Source organism: Thunnus maccoyii, chromosome 13 (genome assembly GCF_910596095.1).
Source record: "Thunnus maccoyii chromosome 13, fThuMac1.1, whole genome shotgun sequence".
In the NCBI taxonomy this organism is placed as follows: domain Eukaryota; kingdom Metazoa; phylum Chordata; class Actinopteri; order Scombriformes; family Scombridae; genus Thunnus; species Thunnus maccoyii.
In genome coordinates, this window is record NC_056545.1 from 26,322,062 (window position 1) to 26,339,118 (window position 17,057).

Genomic DNA, 17,057 nt, shown 5'->3' on the forward strand with positions numbered 1-17,057 from the left:
ACTTTTAATTTTGACTACAACTGTTATAATGGTAGTGAGTCACGGGTTTCAGAGAGAATTTTAAGCGTGGAATAGTGGAAAATACAGTGAGCATTGGGGGTGTGGTCATGTTGTTACAGTACAGATATCAGTGAGAATATGACATATGATTGAAAAAATCCAGTTTGAATTATACATCCATGAGTTTTCAGGCTTACTCATGACTGAGGAGTTTTTTTGTGCAGTGTTAATGTCAATTTTAGAGCGCTACACGACCCCAAAACTCTTAGCATTAGCCAACCCCAAGAAGAAACAAAACACAAAAAACTAAATCGAACAACTAAACTGAATGAATGTGCAAAGAAAATAAACATATTATTTGCTCTAATACCCAGAATGTGAGTGTCATACATATTATGTTTTATGTGGGGTTTTCTCCTCTGCATCATTCAAGACAGTAGCTGCATTTCATTAACATGACTCAACTCTTAGATGGATATTTTTTTATTTCATTCATTTCATTCAATTTTTTTTACATAGCAGCCCTAACCCATTTGTGTTTTAGACTATGAACAATGAAGCAGGACTGGGACTTGTTGATTTTATAGAAGAATCCATCTCTTGTACAAGCTCCGTGCAGGCTGCTCTACACTGTTTCCCAGACATCTGCACTGCAGCACGTTTCCTTTCTGTGTGGCAGGGAGAGGAAGTGGAATGGAAAAAGCGCTCCCCCGCCCACTGCAGCCACATGGCAAGGGAGGAGAGCAGTCGGTCAGGAGCCCGCCGGCCACAGTCCCTCTGCACTCTGTTGCTCTCTCTCCGCGCTGTTTCTTACCGTCTCTCACATGCTCAACTCTAAAAATTGGTCACAAGAACAACCCCAAACATGCACTTTCTCCTCACTCATTACGTCCCCCCTTTCTCTCTCTCCCAGACTATTTATACTGACAGGGGTGAGACATGAAAAGATCACCCCTTTGCAGGAATGGAGGGGAAGGATCTGGCCACATCAGCAAAGCGGTTCACCGCTGCCCGTCACACTCTGGCCAGAATGAATGACTTCCATCCATTGGCTCCCTTTCACTCAGACACACACACAGTGAAACCAGGGGAAAGGGGAACACATACTCACATATACTATATACATAAACAATGGAAACATATGCTTTACAAAATTCAACTCTGTCTGACCTGATGTAGCTACCACCTATTTCTTTGCCCCTCTCGTCTATCTGTGTGTGTGCGTCTCTCTCTTAACACTCGTCGCTGTTAAATTGGACTGCTATTCTCTCCTTCCTCTTAGCCTAGTTTCTCTGAGCAGAAATAGAACCAGGGGGCCAGAGATCCACCAGTCTCTGCTGGGGATTTGATATGAAATCTGTCCTCTCTGTGTATGGCTGTATGGGTGTGGTGTGTGTGTGTGTGTGTTCATTTATGGTGTAATTGTGAGTGTATGGTGGTCCCAGAGGAGCAATGCCGGCAGTGTGCGTCACCACACGAAAGCTTGCCTTGCAGAAACAGCATGTTGTATCCTCATTTAAAGGTTTCCTCTGGATCGCGCTCTCGTGTTGTTTTAACTGAAGACTTTGGGCTCACCTCCAATAATCACAACAAATACCTGTGCGGTGGTGTCAATATGAGGTTTGGAGTTTTTATGTGTTGTTATCTTCCTGCGAGCATGATGCCACAGAAAAAAAGAAAAAATGTTTTCCTCTCTTTCTGGAGCTACGTTGGTTTACAAATCCCAGCCTGCAGAGTAAATAAACAGTGAACTGGTGGCCTTATAATAGAAACGGCGATGAGTGAATGAAAGTACTATTCATATTGAAGAATGATCATTCACCATTCACTGCTGTAAATGCAGCATTTGTGGTATGCTCACCAATTTGAGTCATTTCTTCTTGAGCTACGCTGAAAAAAGTGGCCATAAAGGCGGACTTTATGAGAGGGTGGAATAAGTCTCAGCTCCACACTGCACCCGACTTTGTGTCAACTCTGTGTTTAGACTGCCGTAAGGGACTGCGACCGCATAGTGTGTACAGTTCAGCATCACAAGAAATCCATGCAAGGGGTACTTAAGCTACAAAGAATACATAAAACTGTGCTATTACATACCGCAAAACAAGTCGGTTGACTAATTTTACGAGCCCTAAACAAATGTACTAAAGGGCAGCTTTCAGTTAGAATATAAATATAATATAAAATAATATAAATGACTTTAAAACCTCCAGACTCATTGTTTACCCACTTCTTTGAGCTTGCTTTCTTTTGGTGTAAAGGTGAACTGAGGGAGTGTATGGTACTTTAGGGAGGGAGTGGCTTACAGGGTAGCTGTTACTGTACATTGCTGCGAGTGCTGTCACCTTCAATGAAGATGCAAGTAGCTGGTGTTATTGTGTGCTGTCAGGAAGATCCACATTCCTGTGATGTTTCTTGCTTGGCATCATGCTCAGATGAACACGGACCCCTGGAGGCCTGAGACTTGAGAAACTCATTAACATTGTTCAATTGAACGGATCAGTGCTGTTAAATTTTCAGTGTTGTCACAACCACAGTGGTGAACTGATACTGTATATAGCTATATTGTAAAATATCCCTCTTTTCACTGTTGCTATGGTATTGCTCTTGGTATTTCTGGCATTGTATAATCACCTGTGTCATTTAGGAACACCTCAGCAGAGACAAGCCTGTTGCAGAAAGGTTGATATTCACAGTGAATTAGAAACAGCGGAGGCAGCTGCCATGAGGAATTTTGAGGGAAGTATTAGAAAAAGACATTTTGGAGATTTGTAAAGCTGAGTTCCTTTGTGGTTTCTCGACCTTTATCTCTTCTAGTGTGCGTACAAGCATCGCCATGGCAACTAAACTGGGTGCTGTCTGCTTGGGCGTGGGTCCGTCTTTGTATTACCTCATCATCTGATACATCACTGATTCCCTCCGTTTATTAAAACATGGTCATTAACACTTCCTTAAAAGTCAGAAAAAACATGTTGCCTGAATGAGAAAAAGAGAAGAAAGAGAAAGAGAGTGAGACAATGAGAGGTGCCGCTGAAAGGAATAAGAGATGTAAGAGAAACAGAGAGGACATGCATTAAAAGGCCTCACTGAGAGTAGAGGTGATAGTACTGATAGGCTGCTACACAAACACAGAGCTGCTGGCTCTCTGTAATCCCTTACAGATTAGAACAGTTCATTACACAGCTCGTTGCACTTGAATCCAGTACAATAAACACTGTTGCTTAGATCTGACTTCTATCACCTATTTAAATGGATACACATGTAGCTGCTTGAATACAGAATGTTATGTATATCGTATAGTTTTTTAATAGATCTAATCCTGTTGGATTTGTCCCTACATGACTTTATCACACAGTGGCTATATGGCTCTATTTTATCTAACATCCACTGCTCTGTTTTCCTATTTTTAATTTGCCAGTTCTACTTTTATTGATTGTCTGATAAATGTGTCGTGAGTGTAGACGGGTGTGGCACAGACAAATGCAGACAGTGTCCAGGAGGGACGCTCCACCATCTGGCGTAGGAATCCCCCTCCCAGCAGGCTGTGTGAATGCATTGGTGTGTGTGTGTGTGTGTGTGTGTGTGTGTGTGGTGGGTGTGTGTGTGTGTGGCGGGGGGCACTTCTTCCAGGATAATTAGAGTACAGCTGCAGTTGTGTAGTACAGTGTTAAACACCGTTGTTGCTGGTTGACGGGCTTGACATGGGGGGCAGAGTCACTGTCGCAGCCAACCTGTCTGCCAAGGTCATGAAGGGATGACAACGTGATGTGTTTTAGGATTATATGTGCTTTCAAGTGTGTGTTTGTGGCAGTGTGTGAGTGATGGTGGCAGATCAAATCAGCTCAGCTCAGCAAAGCCCTTACCTGCTTTCTTATTTTTAAGTCCCCTCGGACACGAGAATTAACTAGATCCCCGAGGTGTATAAATGAAATGTGACATATGCTGTCAGATTCTGATTTCGTCCAACATTCACTCGGACTGGATGCAAACTGAGATTTACCTGCATAGAAATCTAAATTGAGCCTGGCTGCCCTGAAGCGGTTACTGTATAATTGCCATATTGTGTGCTCTCGCTGCTGAAGGAACTGCTAACAAGGAACACAGTTCCAGTTCAGAGGTGATGTAGCTAATTGAAGTATGTATTTTTATGTGCTTTTGAGAAATTCTGATTTTCCTTATTGATGATGTAGCTGAACAGTGAGTTTCGCTGAAACTGGGTGATAACTAGCATGCAAGTACTGACTTAAAGTCAGGTAATTATGAAAGGGAAACAAGAGCAAAGAGATGTTGCACAAGAATGCTGCCTGTGGTGTGAGAATGTGAGCAGGTGCGTTGACTCAGATGACAGGAATCTGACGTATGTCTCTCCTCCCAGCTCATAGTCCAACCTAAACCTGCCTCTGCATCACACCTTTAAAATCTTTAAAACTTGCGGTGTTCCTCTGTTGACAAAGCAATGCCAGTTCCAAAGATAACAGACTCAACAACAGCTATCATGTCGAGTGCAACCATTTACCTGCTTGGCTTTGATCTTTATCATCATCCTCCAAGACAAAATCCCAGAGGTGACAAGGACATGATGCATATGAGTCACTGCTGAGAGACAGTTACAAAGACACTAGTGCACTACTCTGGAGGTCAGGTTATGCAAGGTTATGCTGGTCTGCTGGGCTCCGAGGAGAGGAGAGGAGCAGACAGATCAGAGGCTGCTAGCTTTTTAAAATGTTAGTCATGCTGCTGTTCCATTTTCATGAGCTGTGTTGCAATCCCCAAGACCAGCCTGCCAGTTTCACAGAGAGCCAGCTAGCACCACCAAGAACACCACATTGCATCTGGACTGCAAGGAGTTCTAGGATAGAGATGCATTATTTCTCTCCTCTTTTCTTTTTTAGAAATAAAAACAGGACTTTGAACCCTTCCAAGCTGGTGGTCTCAAGAGAAGAAGAATTCATTTGATGAGACTTGTAGCTTCTTGTTTACTGATACTTAAAATTGTATGTTTTTTTAAAGGGGTTTCTTTAACCCCAGTTTATCACCCTCTGATCTTCTTCTTCATCTTCATCTTCTGATGTTTACGATGTGTTTAAAGGGTTTATGAGATTCCTTTTACGGGTTTGACAGCATGCTAGCTGCATTGAACACACACTTAATGTTGTAATGAGCACATATTCTCTGTCCTACCTTTGGCTAAGCGCCAGGTGCCATTCACCTCATGATGTCATCAAAGCGATGCATAGTATGTGAATTTTCTCCATTCCGGCATAACTGCTCTTGGGTTACAGTAACAGGATTAAGATAACTTCAAAGATCTTGTGGTTTCTCACAGTGGAGGGGTGTTATGGTGCTGCTGACTGATGAGAGCCACCAGATATATTTAACCTCACACAGTCGGTTGCAGTGTCATCTGGTAAACCCAAATCAACTCCAGTCACTGTGTCGGAGCCGCTCCCCAGAGCTGTTTACATGAGCCAGTGGGAAGCTAATGGTGGATAAAGTGTGTGCGTGTGTGTTTTTTGTGTCAGAGGAAGGTGTGTTTAGCGAATTAACACCGCAAATTGTTTGTATATAACACCCTGCAGCAAAATCTTTTACTAAAATGTATGTCAGCCAAGAGAGCACTTATCACAGATATTATATTGCTCTCCTGGGATGTTAAGTGAATGATCGCTCCTAAGTACTGTCTATCCATCATTTCCAACAATAATCATAAGCCACAGAAGACTACCATAAAGCCAGAATGAATTTAGCTTTAAGTAAAAGGGAGCTGTGTGTTTCAGTATCACTGATTATGGTTATCATCATCATGTCTTGAAACCACATTTATGCTTTCCCTCTCCGTCCTGTTTGCAGGTGTTCTGCTCGACATTCAGCAGCATTACGGTGAAACAGACAGTAGCATCGGCTTGTTGCAAACAGGTAAGTCTCGTTTAATCTCATAATTACACGTGTGAAAAATCTCTGAATAACACCTAAACACATTCACTTCTGTCCTGTGACTTGGCAAATTACAATAATGACATTGATGTATTAAGGTGTTCTTTTTTAATCATAGGATTTAAATAAAAAACACGACATGATTTGTCAGATTTGTAAAAAACACAAAAATCAGCCCTGCCTCATATTTGTCTGCAAACATTCAACAAATCAGAGGCTGAAGTGAGGGAGTTCTGGGAGTAGCAGGGCAGGTCAATCGAAAGGAAAACAAAGTAGGGAGCCAGGCAGGCTGTTTTCCTGACAGCCTGCGTGCCGGAGTGTACCCGGAGTGCCTGCGCACTCTGGCTTAGGGCAGGGTTTCCTGCTCCAATCTAAACCCTAATGAATTCACCTTTTAGGGAGATACCTTGCAAAGCTCTCTTATTGGAGGACAGGACCCGGTCTTGTCTCCATGTGACCTCAGAATCATTCAAACACCAACAAACTTGCACACAAAGCACCATTGAGGGCAAGCAGGCAGGTTTGAGTTTGAGGGGAAAGAATACAGCCCAGTGTTTCCTCTTTCACTTGATGTTCTTAGGCTAACTTTGGGGTGAGCTGAATGGTGTGTTGAGGACAAAAATACCCTGCGGGAAAAAAGTCACTGTAGTAATTTCTGTTTGCTCTTCAATGAATAAGCCATTTCATCACCTCCAAATCTCATTTCCACTAAACGTCGACATAATATGAAGAATATACGTTTCACTGAAGTGACGTTTCTCTCAGTTCCTACTTTACACATTGTTTCTCTTTCATCTCCTTTATTATGTTTTTCTCATTCCTCTGGTAGCAGTATATAAAAAATTAACGTCAGTCTGAACTCAATTCCACATCAACTTTTTTTCATATGATGTCTGGAGTCAAATACTTTTTTAGGAGTCTTGCCCAAGCAAAGCATGAGGGTGAGCAAAGAGGCATCGTTTTTTTCAATCATCAGTGTTCCTGCATTTATGAAAACATACTGACCTTTCCAGGTGTTGTCTGCTCTGACCAGCACCTTCTGCACCAGCAGATTCGTATGAAATCTTAACAAGAAACAGGAAGCTGTGAAGGGTGTTTGACTCTTAATTCTGTTTGGATTGGCTCATTATTTGGGTTATGCACACAGACAGACTGGCACACACTCACACATACTTAAACACACGCGGTTTGTTAGTGGAGCGGCATATGTAGCTGATTTGCCCTCTGCACCGTCTGCATTTGCACTTCCCTGAGAGGCACCCAGCCGGCCAGGCTAAAAGCAGGTTTGCTGTGAGTTGCCTGGCCTGTCCTGGCCTGTCATGGTTTAGACTCCGCTTGGCCCCTGATCCCCAGACGACCTCTATCTCACAACGGCCTGAGGAATGCTGGCTGTCCGGGCCTTGAGCTGCGAGAGCGGGTGGGCACAGACAGGGAGCCTAGGTGTGAAGGGGAGGTTACAGGGCTGATGTAATGAGGGGTTGTTGGAGTGGAGAGTCTCAGTGTGTGCATGTATATGTTTACAGTAAGCACATGTCCCTTCCGGTTTCCCCACCCCCCGACTTCTGTCTCCAGAGGGAACAATCCCTGCCTCTGTGAGCACCTGCAGGCCAGGCCAGCTCTGCCTTCTTTCCTTCCTCGCTGCCTCTGTCCTGGCAGCTTCCGTCCACCTGGGAATGCAAACTGCCAACGTAGGTGTTTTACTGGCAGTAGGCGTTGCGTGCGCTGAGGCTTTCTCTCTTTCTCTGCTGCCAGGTCACCCTCACACCTTTAAAAAAAAAAAAAAACACTGACCACATACTGCAGGATCCAAGTCTAAGAAAAAAGAGAAGTCTGAGTCAGAATCCCTTTATGAACTCTGTTCTGGGTCCGTTTGAAGAATGGAGAGTTTTGACCCTTTTCTTTGGCTCTTTATCAAAACTACTGGAATAAAAAATTTCCCATATCTACAAGTAACTGACAAGTTGCTTACTTTTGGGAAATACTATCCTGATTGAGCACTAGAGGAGCCCCTGAAACCTGCAGCAGTGTTTGCATTTTGATTGCGCTGGAAAAAACGTCTATATTTTGTCTATTCTTGGCTCCTAAAATGTAATTTTATTGGAACAAGAAAAATCAGCCAGTGGCATTAGATGATATTATCTGTTTCCAATGAAAATCAACATGTTTTATGACTTTTGTTTATTATAGCATAGCAACATGTCCCTCCCTGGCTTGTTTTAAGAATCTGATCCTCATTTCTAGAAAAGAAGAAGTAGAATTATCTCACCGCATTGACAGTAAAATAAGAAAAATAAAGGGAGATTGAAGGGCTTGGTCAGATGAATGTTTCTTGCAGTGCGGTGATGTAAACTAGTGTTTACATGCTAAAGGACAACAAATGGAAAACACCCTGTGGTTAGCTCAGCCTCTACATAGCTTAGCCTCCACAGCACCAGTTATTTATGTTATTTGGCCACACTGACCCTGAAAGCAGCTTACACAATACAAACTGACAGAGGTATGTACTCATTTCTATTGTGTATGCATGTGTATGCATGTGCGTCATTATTGCCCGAGGAATTGAGGCCTCAGCTCTCTGTGTAAGAGGATGAGGTGTGCATAGCTGTCAGTCAGGTTAAGGTAAAGGCATGTTGTTTGAGCCTGGAGCTCTCCGGCCCGTCCATCAGCATGCGGAGATGGTCTCACCTGAGCTCAGCAGACCTGTCAGAGCACCAGGATAGCCTGAGCTCAGCTCTCCCACTGGAAAAGGCACGCCTCTGTGCTAATGGCTGTCAGGCAAGGTCCATCTGAAGTGAGTGACACTCACATGCAGCTGTGAACGGGACCCGTCCCGAGGGTATGGAGGGCACGGGAGGTTAATGGAAAAGAGAAAGAGGAGAGGGGGGTTCACCTGGATGGTATAACCTTTGGTTGAGGGGAGTTCTGAGCCCTTTTGTTCACCAGACTGAGAAATCTGAGAGAAGGCTTTCTTCTCCTGTTAACATGCTAAGGTTATTGTACTGAAAGTGCTTTGAGGCAAATCATGGAAAAAAAGGTCTTAATGGGATAAATTATCTCCTATAATGGAAGCTGGCATAGTTATTATCCTCTACTGATTTAGCATGGAAGCAGAGTTATTTGGATCAGTCAGGCTGGATGTACAGAGGGGAGGCAGCTTAATAAGGAGCCGGTGCTCAAAACAGCTCACAGACTGTCTGTGCCCTGTTCTGTGTGTGGCTGCCCACCTTGTCTGAAACGCGACACCCGTACACGCACACACACAGACACACACACACACACACACACACACACACACACCAACTGACAGCGCTCCAGTCTTTACATGGTGTCAGTTTGCCATTCAGCCAGTATGTGAGCTGTAAGGAATGAGGCCACAGGTGCTGTGTGAGACTTACGGCTTGAGCTCCGCTAACACATCAGACTTATAGCCACTGCACCCAAAAAAGCTCTAAGCCAAAACCGCCAGAAGTCAGCATTGTGCTTAGTAGAAATGAGCTCCGTATTTTTTTTGCCACCGAGGGTTTAATCCCATCCTGTAGCTAAGCTCATGCTGTAGCTGCGGCTGTTTGGAACCCATTATTTATTCAGGCCTAAAGTGAGTTGGGTTTATGGTCAGTGTCAATCAAAATTTTCTACTGTTGATAGGAAGCCTCTCTGATTTCCTTCTGCACAGTGGGAAGTTAAGCTATCAGTGCTTGATCAGCTGTTTTGGCCACTCACAGCTGCTCCTACTTTGTCTCTTGCCCTCGTTGGTATCCCTTGGTACCTCCTCTCTCTCTCTCTCTCTCTCTCTCTCTCTCTCTCTCTCTCCCTCAGCAGTTTGGCAGCTGTCGTTGCCTTGTTGTCACTCCCACTGGCACCTTATAAGAGATATAAGAGATGAAGGGTAATGGAGGGGGACGAAAGAGCCACCTGTGACTTCCTCTCTCTGGCCACGCATGGCAGCAAGGTTTAATCTTCTGCACTATTGATTGCAAAAGTCAAATAATTGTATTGCGATGGTGTTCGCCGTCTCCCTCTCCTGCTGAGACGAGAATAGAATGATGACCTGAGGATGCATCGACATCACAGCGTGTGCGTGTGTGTGCGTGTGTGTGTGTGTGTGTCTCTATCTCAGGCTGTTTTTATAGGCCATGTCTCGGAGGAGGGCAGCTGTTGGGCGATGATTGGCACCCTGCTCCCCGTCCCCTTCCCCCTCACTTCCTGTCAACGACCAATAGCACTGCCGATGAGTGACTGCCAATCCAATCAGGATTTTAAGGCCAATTAAACAAGCATTTAGTTAACTCCCCTTTATCTGAATGTCCTATCAAATTCCTGGTCGTCCGTTATTTCTAAGCACCACAGAAACTGCACAAAGGGGAAGTGGGAGTGTTGTAGTAGCGTCTCACAGGTTTGAAAATAGGACCTCTTATTTCATCATCCTCTTTTGGTCGTCATGGGAATGATCAAGCATTTATGGCAACAAAATTCATGGGGATATTTTCTCTTGCTCCTCTGAAAAAGAAGCTGAACACCAATCGATTGCCTGATGCCATGGGAGGCTGCTCCACTCTTTCTGCTCCGAGTGACATCAACAGATCAATTAGGAACACACACACACACACACACACACACACACCACACCCCTCCTAGTCAAGGACATGAGCTCGATTCATATAGGTCATACCTCAGCCAGACAAGGTCAAAGACAGGGCTGCTGCTTACTTATTTGCTCTCATTCATCATTAAAAGAGTGTGTGTTTGTGTAGGTTATGCAGAGGAAATGTGTGTGTGTGTGTGTGTGTGTGTGTGTGTGTATGTGTGTGTGTGTAAGCTGTAGTTTTCGTATCCCATTAGTCCCAATAACAAGGGTAGCATACAAGAACACAAACACAGACAAGTGGGGTCCTCTGTCATTTCAGCCACAGCTTGTCATTAAATTGGCTGCCCCTGTAGTTACTGCAGGAAAATGGCAGGAAAGAAAAACTCTTCGCCCTGCACTCAAGTGATCTGCTGGATTTCCCCTCGGTGCCATGTCACTAGCCACAGGAAAGTATCCCTACATTTTTATTAACGCTGCAGCTTGGATAGCAGTCTGAACCTTCACTGACTGCACATCTCACTACTGTTTCTTGTTTTTTAGAAAAGCGCAAGCACCTTTCTCTATTCTTACCATATGTGTTTGCCTCTAATATGTGCTTTTAATGTGCAAAAGATGATGTTCCAGTGCACTCCTCCTGTCAGCCGGCCTGGTATTTGTAGCAGCGTGTAATTCTCCCCAGCTGCAGCTCTCACACTGAGCAGGTAGTGGAGTGATCTGCTGCAGCTGCGGTGACAAGCATAAGCTATCAGCTCTCAGAGTAGCTCAAGCATTGAATAAAATAAGAAGGGTTTAAGCTGGCATTTGGTAGCGCTCGACGGCAGCTTCTGCAGGAATTAGCTGCCAAGTTTGTCAGAAACGGGCGAGAAAGTGCAGCACGGGTATTTCCCAGACTGCATGTGGTGTTTATCGAACAGCAGCCAACAGATTGGTAATCCAACACTGGTGAAGTCTGAACGGAGAGGTTTCGCAGAGAATTAGCGGCCATCAGAAATGTGAGGAATGCAGAAATGTTGGGTGCGCCATATGAAGGGGAATCCAGGAGGGAGAGACGTGATGTATGAGAACATCTGAGTTAATGTAAGACACATTGGTCGGCTCTAGTGTCCTGCTCAAGCCAAAGTTATGTGCCACACCCTCCACAGGCAGTCCCATTAATCATTAGATGAAGAAGAAACAAACCTGCCGCTCCCAGCAGAACCGCACACCTGAGAGAAAACAGAGCACGATGCTGCCACGGAGCACGGGACACTGCTGATGACTTTTTGTTTCCTTATTCCACTATAAAACCATTTTCAGTCAGCAGTGACAAGGTCAAGATAATAAAATACATGTGACTTATTAGCTCTTATTCCAACCTTTGTAGTAGTGTATATTGATTTTCTTATTTCATCTGAATATCGTAGCGAACAGGCAGCGAGAAGAGTTAATTACTCCATATGGATACACAGCGGCCTTTTATGAGGCCCAGATCTCCAGTAAACAGTATTAGATTTAGTGTTGTGTTAAATATAAAACATCAGAGACTGTGAAAACCTCCAGGCTGCGTTCTATTAAACAAATACACGCTAGTAAGCCTCCACAGCCACAATAGTAGGAAAATTACCATGCCATTTCAACCTCTGTATTACTATAATTGTACATTTGCATTATAATGATGAATTGTCAAATGTAATACCATACTATAATATGAGTAATCCTAAATGAAATACTCAATAATGTTGCAGGGAGAAGAGCTGTGCTACCAAAAACTTCCTTTTCTTTCCCGTCTCTCACATGTTCATGCTGTTATTTGAATATTTTGCCATCTCTTCCTTCTTGGAAACAGTGAGGATTCATTTACCTGTAAACTTCAGAAATTCATGAAGTGTTGCTTCACATGTCCCAGTGGAATGCTTCAGGTACTTTTCTGCAATTACCCGATCAGTTTGAATCTGTGGTTTTTGTAGAGACAGCAGCCTCTAATACCAACAAGTACCACAAAGTTTACGAAAAGGTAAAAAAAAAGCTAAACGAGGATCTAGTTTCGCCACTAATTTAATTATCAGGCAGCAGCTCATACACAGTAGTGACAGTCCAACACTGTGGACAGATTCATTTATTTGGCAGCTTTTGCCCGTGTGTCCATAACTGTCCACGCATCTCTGATATCTGTTGCAGAGTGAAACTTTTATGTATTATTTATGGTGTTATATTCCTTTTCTGGTTTGAGTGGCTGACATGTTCCGTCTGTGTGTGACGAGATCCTTGACAGCGGTATGCAGGGTTGGGTTACCTGCTTTATTTTCACAGCATCGTCAGTGTCTTCTACACAACATTCAAACTAGAAAACGGGTTTATAAGTGTTGTTCTCACATTGTATCAAAAGACTCAAGTATTGTCTTTAAGGTGAGTCACCAAGATGCCGTGGTGACAACACACGTCACCCAAAAAGAGCAACAGCAAAATCTCATGACTGAATGGTTCTGCCCAACAATGCTCTGTTGAAGCAGTAATTTGTGTGATTGACATATTTTCTGTGAAACATATCAATAGCACTCCATTCCTACGCAACTGAGCACAATAGATTAGTTCATCTGTATCATAATAGAGGTCATAATAGCCAAGACTTGAGAATTTCTTAAACTGAGCCAATACCAGAGCGAGGACAGACTTATAAAGCTGTTTTTACTGACTAACAGATATTACTCATCCGTAGTTTACTCTCCATACAAACGCCTCCGGTTGCAGCAAGCAGATAACCTTTGTAATGACTGAAAAGGCAGAGGCACAAAGGTGGAGGAGAGTCAACAGGCACTGGAGAGGGAGGCTGTATTTATGGAAGTGTTTGCAATGTGATGAGCGCTGACACCTAGACACACACCTCGTCCGCAGCGAACAGGTCAAAGTGGCACTCGGCGGGGCTGTAAATGGCACTGAATGACAACGCCTGGCCTGCAGACATGTACAGACCTGCGGATAGGATGTGCTTCTCCTATTCCTCTAATTCTGTCTCTGGCAGCTGACAGACATTCAGATTCCTCGAACTGCTGTCCCTCGGTTAGACTGTCTGTCCTGACTGTCAGATTTCACAGCTGTAAAGATGACAGTGCCATCAGTTACTGTGGGAAATACCCACATTGCAAACCTGGAAAAAAAAGATGACAGGAAAGTAGGAATGAGCTGTGACCTTTCCTTTAGGGGGTAAAGAACATAATGATGTGATTTATTACTGTATGTTATTTTTCACCCCATGTAGGTAACAAGTACTGTTGGATACTGCTACTTTGTCTCTGTTAAGCTTCTAGTTGTGATGCATTTTCATTTTCAATAACCTAAAGAATCAAATGTGAGTCTGAAATAGTTTTTCCTATTTTTGTTTTTCCGCTACTGCAGCACAAAGTTGCTCTGTGCCATTCGATTTCTATATTAAATAAAAAGCTGATTTTATTACCAAGGAGGAGCACTTGAGGCTGTGACCGATCATATTTTCTTCAAAAAGTCTGATCTCAGAGGTAGGGGTTTATAGGCAGCACTTGAAAGCAGCATAATACTTTCTGTGTGTATCTGCATTTGTGCCGTAATGTATTTTTGTTCCTTTCAGCGCCTTCATTTCCACTTTTTCAAACTAAACCAATCACCTTCAAGAGAAATGTGAATTATCCCACATATAACCAGACGATTGCCTTGATGCTTTTCTGTTAAAAAAAAAAAAAAAAAAAAAAGGATCAAATGGGCTGCCGAGCTTTTGGTATCCCACAGCCGGATGCAAAGCCTCACAGGTGCTCTCTTCAGGGGAAACTAGTGTTTCATAGGGAAATGCATCTGCACAGCTTCAGTGAATATCAATCGCATACACACGTACACACATTCATACTGTATAAACATACGTGCGTCTGCATCTCCTCCTCATACTCTATTCACAGTGGCATTGAATCATAGGGGGTGAGTCATCCTAAGAGGTATTGTTGTTCCACTGGCCAATCAAAGCGAAAGCTGGATGTCCAATGTCTCTAGTCTCCCTCTGTGTGTGGCAAGAGAAGAGTGTGCGTGTGTGTGTGTTTGTGTGAGCAGTCTGCCAGTGGGGGTAGCAGCTTGATCCATTGTGTTCAGTTTCTGAGTAGAGTTATATTCGGTGTCATTACTTTCTGTTTCCACCAAACAGCAAGCTTCTGACAAGCTCTACTGGATATTTCTACACACTGATGTTTAGGGTGTGCCATGCCACTCTTTTTAAATGCTTACATTTTTAGCTATTTTACTGTCTTGCACAAAGAACTTTCCAACATCAGACTACCTAACTGAACTATGAGGAAGAGGCCTCGTTAGATGGACCAATTTAAATTAATTTTTAGCAGATGAGGCTTCAAAGATAAAAAGGCTTGGGTACCAACTCACCATGCAACATATTTCATAAAGTGCTAAGGGGTTCATAAGGTGCTACTAATGTCAAGGAGAATAAATGATGATGATGTTAATAAAGGATGATAAATGATAAAGCCAGGACTCACTGACATTCACCATACCATTTATAACTGCAGACTTGATGGCGTATTAAGTGAAAATCCGTCATTAGTGAAAAGTGAAGAGTTGTTCCATTTGAAAATAAGAGTTTTAAATAACACAGAGCCATTAGTAAATGTTTTTTTGCCTGAGGATGGCTCTGTGTGTTACATCACCATGCTGGGAAACAACACTAGTAAGTAAGTATGTAAGTAGGAAGTAAGTAAATACATTTGACTTTTCTCTGGTTTAGTGTTCTGAGGTATGAACGAGGTAACCAGCGGACAGGTACAGTGTGACTCACCTGCGTCACGGTAACACGGTAATGTTAAACTTAAATACCTGACTCCAGTGTTTCCAGTGTCTCTACCTGTTCTTGTGTCAGCGTTCACAGCTATTCTTGTGTCATGGAATGTCCTAAGTCTGTGGTAATTGATGCAATTTGCTTGCTTAAGAGACTTTGAGAAATATGCACAGCATCTCATCTTGCAATTTGAATAACATCGGAACAGGATTGGCACTCTTATGTGAGGCATATCCAGTATATGACTGTAATTAGAATTCAGTGCGCTCTATGTAGAAAAGATGTAGTTAATTCAGACTGCTGCTCTATTGTGTCAGAAGTAAACACAGAGTTCAAGAGACTTTTTGCTTTCAGCTCTGGTTACAAAGGGAAGATATAGAAACAATATATAGAAATAATGATTAATTCATCTATTCTATAGAGGCTTTAAAATTCAAATCCACTTCTACTACACAGGTCTCAAAGGCTTCCCTGCAGTTAGATGTGGAAACATTAATAACAACACAGTAAGGTATCATCTCTATATTCACCGCATGGCTGTGTGCATCATTATTATATAATATAATAATTTAGTTGCAAATGTCCTTGCCATTAATTAACAGAACAACCTTGCTTTCTTCACTGTTGGAGAAAACTTACGCTGCTGGTGTGGAATTGACAATTACTCACCGTCTAAGAGGAGGGAGATATAAGGTAAACAATGGTTTTAAAAGAAAGGAATCTGTGTTTCTTAAGCTAATAGAGCAAATGGCAAAAGGGCAAATGTTACATAAGCCTAATGATAAAGGCAGGATGTCAGGCAGAGCTGATACTGTAAGGCTTGTTTGAGTTGCTTTTGAGTCTACGGTTGAGTCACTTCCCGTGGAGAGAGATGTCTATATAACCATCGTAATTATACACCAACTGTGAATAATTCAAATAAAAGTTTAATAAATAATATAATAAAAGTTTTTTAAAAAGTTTGTCCTATCTGCTACATAGAAAGATCACACTTTCTTAGCATTTATTATTTTCTTTTTTCTGTAGGAATCTCAATTAATCAGTCAAATGTGAAACTGAAACTTCAAACAGAAGAGGTTCAGTTATGAAAGGTGAAAAACACTGAAAATGCAGTTGAAGTCAAGTCTATTTTTATTTGTATAGCCCATTATCACAAATCACAAATTTTCCTCAGGGGGCTTTACAGTCTGTACAGCAAGTTCTCTATCCTTAGACCCTCAATTCAAATAAGGAAAAACTACCTCAAACAATGGAAGAAAGCAGCAGAGGAGGGATCCCTCTCACGGGACAGACAGACTTGGAATAGAAGTGTGTTCAGAATAGACCAAGGAAGCCAAATTACAGAAATACAGCATGGAAAATTGTTTTAAATAAAAAAGTCTGAAGAAGTAGTCAAAGCTGAGCATTGTTCTACAAACGAGGTTGTGAAAGCTGTTCCTCCCTTTTGGTCCGCGGTGTAAACGTCCACAGTGTATATCCGTGGTGTTCGATCCAAACATCAACTCATCGCTGTTTGGTTTTTCCTACTGCATCTTTGTTACATACTGTATGCACTTTATTTAATGAGAGATTGCCATCTTTGGTGATGTGCCAGGGCTTATCTCCGACGGCACTTGGAGATCACACAAACATGTGGGCTCATGGTTTCCACTGCATAAACAAGAATAAAGAGAGAGACAATGGTGTGGTAGCTGAGGAATGTGACTTACGTGGACAGGCAGCATTTTATTTTTCATATTCAAAAGCTGTTTATTGTAT

At 42.7% G+C, this 17,057-nt stretch overlaps 1 protein-coding gene across 2 annotated transcripts in view; it reads left to right on the forward strand.

Annotated features, from left to right (window-relative positions):
- spns2 (spinster homolog 2 (Drosophila)) overlaps positions 1 to 17,057 on the forward strand; it is a 68,108-nt gene that overhangs the window by 14,661 nt on the left and 36,390 nt on the right. For both annotated transcript variants that reach the window (XM_042431994.1, XM_042431993.1), the window contains exon 2: positions 5,848 to 5,913. In XM_042431994.1, the coding sequence (XP_042287928.1) occupies positions 5,848 to 5,913 (66 nt within the window). The remainder of the gene's footprint in view (positions 1 to 5,847; positions 5,914 to 17,057) is intronic.